The sequence below is a fragment of the Rhipicephalus microplus genome, chromosome 1 (assembly GCF_043290135.1).
Source record: "Rhipicephalus microplus isolate Deutch F79 chromosome 1, USDA_Rmic, whole genome shotgun sequence".
Lineage (NCBI taxonomy): Eukaryota > Metazoa > Arthropoda > Arachnida > Ixodida > Ixodidae > Rhipicephalus > Rhipicephalus microplus.
Window position 1 is genome coordinate 48,195,943 of NC_134700.1, and position 6,000 is coordinate 48,201,942.

The following is a 6,000-nucleotide window of genomic DNA, read 5'->3' on the forward strand; positions in this document are numbered from 1 at the left end:
ACTGTTTCTACTAGTAGAGGCGTGGTCGTGTGGTAGAGCAAATGCTTGCCACGCAAACGACCTGTGCTCGATCCCCACTTAAATCAGAACAACCCTTGTTGGGTCCCTTCTCAGCTCCAGGCTTTTTTATCATTTATTTATATCTTAATTGCATCATTCGCAATTTTCGGTCACGCAGAAGATGATGATTTTTCGCTTACAACTAATGATGCTGACGCCGGAATCTCTGCAAAACAAGCTTTTTAATGCTGTCGTGTCAATGAAGACAAGTTTCTCGCCTAATCATTAGGTTGATAAACACCTATTTCGACCACTTTTCGGTTGAACTATATCAATTCTCAAAGGATATACTGCATAAAAATTATATTGTGAGTTCACCTCCTTGCTATGCTTCAAGGATTAGTTCATTTGCACGAAGAAAAGAGTAGTTGACTTGGACACATTGTAACTTCTTGAGGTGTTACGATGTGTGAAGTACATGAATTCAGCTCATTTTGACCATACTTTATTTTTGCAGGGTATGGACTGCTGCAGTGATACAGCCATCTCATTCCACTACGTCAGCCCTAACATGATGTACGTCATGGAGTACCTTGTTTACCATCTGCGACCGTACGGCATAGACACCAGTATACGCCTAAAGGCTCCAGGGAAACAGAGTGCAACCAACTGGACTAATGTGTCATGACCAGTCGGAAATTCTTAAACCAGGCACTCCGCGCTGCTGCACTAAGTCATCATTCATATACTTCAGTGATGGTACTCTTCTGTGCTCAATGTGCAGGCAACACTCGTCAATGTGCACTGGAGCTGTGACAACATGAAACTATTGTGTGTAGATGCCGAGTTGTAGCGTTATACGAAGATGGTGGGCTTGAAGCTGAACGTAGGGCTATGGCTTTGTTCAACTCAATCCTCTGCAGTGCATTGTAAATGTAGAATATCTAATGCTACTATTCACTATGTGTGACTTGCCGATGGCTGAGCTGCCCATGATGCGAACATAATAGACATAAAACAAATTTGAATGATCGAATTCCTAGTCACTACATGGGTAATCAGGCTTGTGGTCTTATCTGTAGTTGGGGCATTTACTTTCCTGTATGTTTCGTTGTGATCTCAGAATATCGCTAAAGAAGCTGTGTTGAATTGATCCATGGTAACTGTACATGTAGCAAAGTGCCATACCTATGCAAAGTTCACCGGAACTGCTACAAAGGGACAAAGTTGATAGTGTCCTTTTCCTAAAGCTTACGGTAAAATAATTTTAAGGTATTTGGTAACATAAAAGTTAGAAGTTAATTATCTAAAAGTGTTATATGCTCCTTGGAATGCGACATCGTCATATCAGGACATAACGACAAGGAGCCATTTAGGAGCCTTATTTTTGAACAATTTTGCTCAAGAGGGTGAGTTTGCGAATGTTTTCAATAATGGGCATTTTATTTTTGTCTCGGAAATAAAGGAGGAGTTGCTGAAAAGGTTTCATCGCTGCAGTGCTATCATAAGGGAGACTGTATTTTGTTTACTAGTAAGATGGGCAGGTACATTTATACATTAAGTTTACTTCCAATTAGTCTGAAGATTTTCTGAGACGTTTTTGCACTCATTGCTTTCAATATGCAGTGCTTGTGAGTTTCATGGATGTTTATCTCAGTCTCTGATTTATATCCCATCTGCTGTAATCAGTAGCCATATATATCTTAAGTTTTGTACAGTAGCAGCCGATGTGACAGTGCAATAGAATATATGGTGTTTAAGGACATCTACTTACTTATCTATCAGCTGATCCATATTATCTCCATGAGCTATTTTCGTCTCTGTCTTACTGAAATAATTATGCGAAATTGAGTTATGCCAGAATAACAAAATATTTATTTACAAAATTATGTGTTTATGATGAGCTACACTTAGTGCCATGTCGAACGTGATGACTGGTCGGAATCGTTTAACTTACGAGCACTACAGTCTCGGATTTTTTCCGCCCACTTTTGTTAAAACAGAAGTAAGTGTGACGTACATGTTTATCACCATAATTTTAGCCGGTTCAAATTGAAATAATAGAATATATCTGAGAGCTATAAGGAACCAAAGTGGAAATTTAAGAAAAATGTACGTCAGCTACGTGGCGTTATGTCGAGCTGTGTGTGGCAGTAAAATGAGCACACAGTATTCAGGGCGTTTTCTTAGACAACACAGATCTCTAATTAAAATACTATGATAATGAGGTTCACGTTTCCACCCACTAACTCCACATCAATGAACAATACTTTGCCACAAATGAAATGACACTGTTTCGTATAATTAACAAAACAGCACGCAAAATAAACTTTTAATTATCGACTTGAGGACAAGTGCAAAGCTGTCGTAGAGCGTGCTAAGTTAGAGCCCATTTAATTTTTAGAAAACACGAAAGTTGGTCGTTGTTCGAGGTATTCATCACTAAAATTTATCGGCAAAATTGATACTTATTCCACAAAGCACACACGAAGCTCTACCGTTATGCTACGTCAGACCGAAAACTAGCCGTCACAAAAGAGTTAACAAATTTGGATGACGGGGCGCTTCACAACTAGGTTTCGTGAAAAGCAAAGGTAAGGCATTGCTTTACCTTTGCGAGCAATGTTTGGTGCTCATCTGTTTCCAATTGTGCGCAAGATAACCAAAATATCAAGCTCTTCTGCATCTCAGCAGCATAAAACTCAGGCAAGTCACTGCGGTGCTGTTTCAGGCAGGCAGGCTAAATAGTTTTTCACGCCTCTTCAAGCTTGTGGTAACCTCCCCGTAATCGAGAACACGGCTGGTTCAATCTTAGCGACCCACAGGGCAGTGTATACTGTCACCTGCTCACGTATAGCGCACTGCTGTGCACACGCTCAAGTCGCAAAGCATTTAACACTTCATTGCCTTTGGCAGCGCCCTGAAACAACGTAGAGGGTCTCTTCTCCGGATGCGGGGAGCAAATAGATCTCGCACGGCGCTCGGGAAAAGGTTCCTCGCGAATATGCTGCGCATAGTCTGCTCGCAAGCGATTGGGGAAATCTCGTACGTGTACGCTTCCGATAATTGCGCCTCAGCGTAGCACAACCACGCATGGGCACTAGGCATCACTCTTTGGATTGTAGTATGGACCCAGAGTTAGCACAAACAAAAACACGTCCGCAGTCAGGCAGGCTACAGCCCGGTGATTCCCGAAGGAGACGGGACAGGAAAGAAGTGCTCACAGTGCGCTGCCCGAGAAAAGAAAGAGATTGTTCTCGGCGCGCACGTGACTTGGTCTCGCTGTAGTTCGTGGCCCAAGACCACGCGCAGCTAGAGTGACTGTATATGAACCATATACAGTTAGTCTACGCAGAGGGTCTGTGCGGCGCCATTTTTCGCCGTGCCGTCACAGGAGCATGGGAGAAGGCAAGGGAGCGGCAGCATATATTTATGTATTTGCAGTACTGCCAGTCACTTCTGGGGCCATAGATGGACACAAAAAAGTAGCATACACTTTGCACTTCATACGTGAGCAATCTTTACACTAGATATATAAAAACAAAATACAAGAGCATATAAATTGGCAAATTGAACGACAAAGGCTTCTTACATGACTATTTACAAAATACAGAAGTACATGCTGGTATTATTATTCATGTCACTGACTACTGAAAATTAAATTTTCACAGTGATAGCTGCAGGGTCGCGTGCGCCGTAGTGGTCCGCTGCCAGCACCGGGGTCGTCAACCACTGTCGCGCTAAGTAAGAAGAAAAAAACGAATTAGCAAATAAAGGCACCAATCACACTATGGGATTCTAAGGCGGATCCCCTGCATGCCAGCCCGGAATTCAGAAAGCCACGCAGACCAGAGAGCCACGCTGATCCTTTGAAGTCCGTTCCAAACTACCTTAAGGCAGGCTTGATGTCGGGAAAGGAATCGCGTTAACATGAGTAATAAAGCGTTTAAAAACAGTAAAAAAAACAGCCAGGCGTCACACAATGTGAATTGTGCAACGACAGGGTCGTCAAACCCATTACAAAAGCGTCGGGCATAATTGTTCATCGTCGTGAGCCGCAGTATAAAAGAATGCCCGAAATTGTGTGTAGCGGGTACCCCACTTCTCCGAAGAATGACCGAGGATGACAAAGCGGCATAGCGAATGCCTAGCCATTCCCCCACAGTAGATATGAGCCACAAGAGAAGGTGTACAAGAACAAGAACACCTGTCTACTACCCAAAATATATGATTTGTGGCGTAGTGGGCACCCTGCCAGGGGCGGCGCCAGGATGTTTTTACTGGGGGGGCAACCACGAAAAGTGAGTTCCTCCGGGGGGGCAAGCTAGCTCTGCTCCTACTAGGTTTTCAATATATGCTTCCGGGCACTTGGGTGGGCATAGGGGGGGCAGGCGAGAATATTGGGGGGGCTCCAGCCCACCCTTGCCCCCCCCTGGCGCCGCCCCTGCACCCTGCAAGTGTTTATGCAGCAGCTACTCAAATTTGGAGGAGCCATTAGCTTTGCCTTTAGGAGTACATGTTGTCCCTACTACATCTTTCAACCACCTTGTGAATGAAATCTTTTCAAACTTGCTATGCACCCACTACGTGCCCTTTAGGGAATATGTGTGCAGTAATGTGTGTGCTTTTTGTAGTGGGTGACTAGGTTTAACCAATGAATTGGTTATGATAATGAGATGTTCTGAGGCTCGGTGTCAATGCATGCTTGTACCACACATTATTACTGCAATATTTATTGTTGTAATGCAAATCACATGCACAGAACATGCGTGTTAGTAAAGCACAAGTGTTACTTTGCCTGCATTTCCAACCAGAAAAAGTTATTTTTACCACGTTCACATGCAGACGCGTGGCTGTATTGTGAACATCCGCTTGACATGAAAATGACCTCGGCTCGATTCCCTCTCAGGCCTAGAATTTCTTATAGTGTATTTCATTTGCTTCTTTCTCCCTTTTTTCTTCACTGACTAGATGGCGATTTTCCGCGCACAACCGCCGACGCTCAAATTTCAGCAAAACGAGCTCTTTAAATCTATCGCGATAAAAAATACTCTTAAAGGCGTTGTTCCAGCTTTTGCTGTCACAGTGCTCCGCATTTCCCGCAAATTTCCGACTCAAATTGAGATAGAGACTCAGCATTACAGATGTGAGATGCCGAAATATTCTATTCAGGGATGGTTACTGGACAAAAGGGAAACTTGAACTGATAACTGTTGCATTTGTTCGTAGGTTTGTGTCTGCCGGGTCGCATTTGTGAATAAGAAACATAATTTAAAGTGTCTATTTTAAAATAATTGTGGATGAGTTAAGAAATTTAAACATGTCCTTTTTCGCTCGTGCTTGTAGTGCAGGAATGCCTGAAATAGAAGATTAGTGCATGAGTGTTGACGCCGTAGTTTTGCGTTAGATGAATTATATGACGTTCCTCTGTACCGCTTCGATTTTCTTATGTTAGTGCGGGTGTGAGGCAACCAGATTTTACATCCGTATTCGAGGAAGAGTCTGACGAATGTTTTGTAGGCTAAAAGCTTTGTTGAGAACACTCCCTTTTCCTTCAAGTTTTCTTCGAAGAAAACATAATTTTTGTTTTGCTGTGGAAGTGATCGAAATAATGTGCTCGTCCACCTGAAACAGAAGGTAATGTTAAGAATACGTATTTCTGTTTGTGTACTCTGGTCAGAGCTGTACCATATATAGTGCAGCAAAATTGAAGGCTCCCTTTTTCTTGTTATCGTCATGCTAGCTGATGTTTTTCGTATTGATTGCCATCTGCCAGTTGGAGAACCATTAGGTAATAGCATAGAGGGAATCATTGAGCGGGTACTGATCATGGTCAGTTTCAATTTCTCTATAAATGATAGTCATTCATGAATAACTTTATTTTACAGTGCATATTAGCACATATGTCAATAATATACTCGAGAAACAGGAAGGGCCCGAGCACAGTACCCTGGGGCACTACTGTGGTAGAACAATTGATGCGATATGCTAGAAAATCAC

General features: G+C 42.8%; 1 protein-coding gene across 9 annotated transcripts in view; it reads left to right on the forward strand.

The window, feature by feature from the left end:
- LOC119177760 (glycoprotein-N-acetylgalactosamine 3-beta-galactosyltransferase 1) overlaps positions 1 to 1,481 on the forward strand; it is a 442,569-nt gene extending 441,088 nt beyond the window's left edge. For all 9 annotated transcript variants that reach the window (XM_075865846.1, XM_075865795.1, XM_037428946.2 and 6 more), the window contains one exon: positions 518 to 1,481. In XM_075865846.1, coding sequence (XP_075721961.1) covers positions 518 to 688 — 171 coding nt within the window. In that variant the 3' untranslated portion in view covers positions 689 to 1,481. The remainder of the gene's footprint in view (positions 1 to 517) is intronic.
- The last annotated feature ends 4,519 nt before the right edge of the window (positions 1,482 to 6,000 follow it).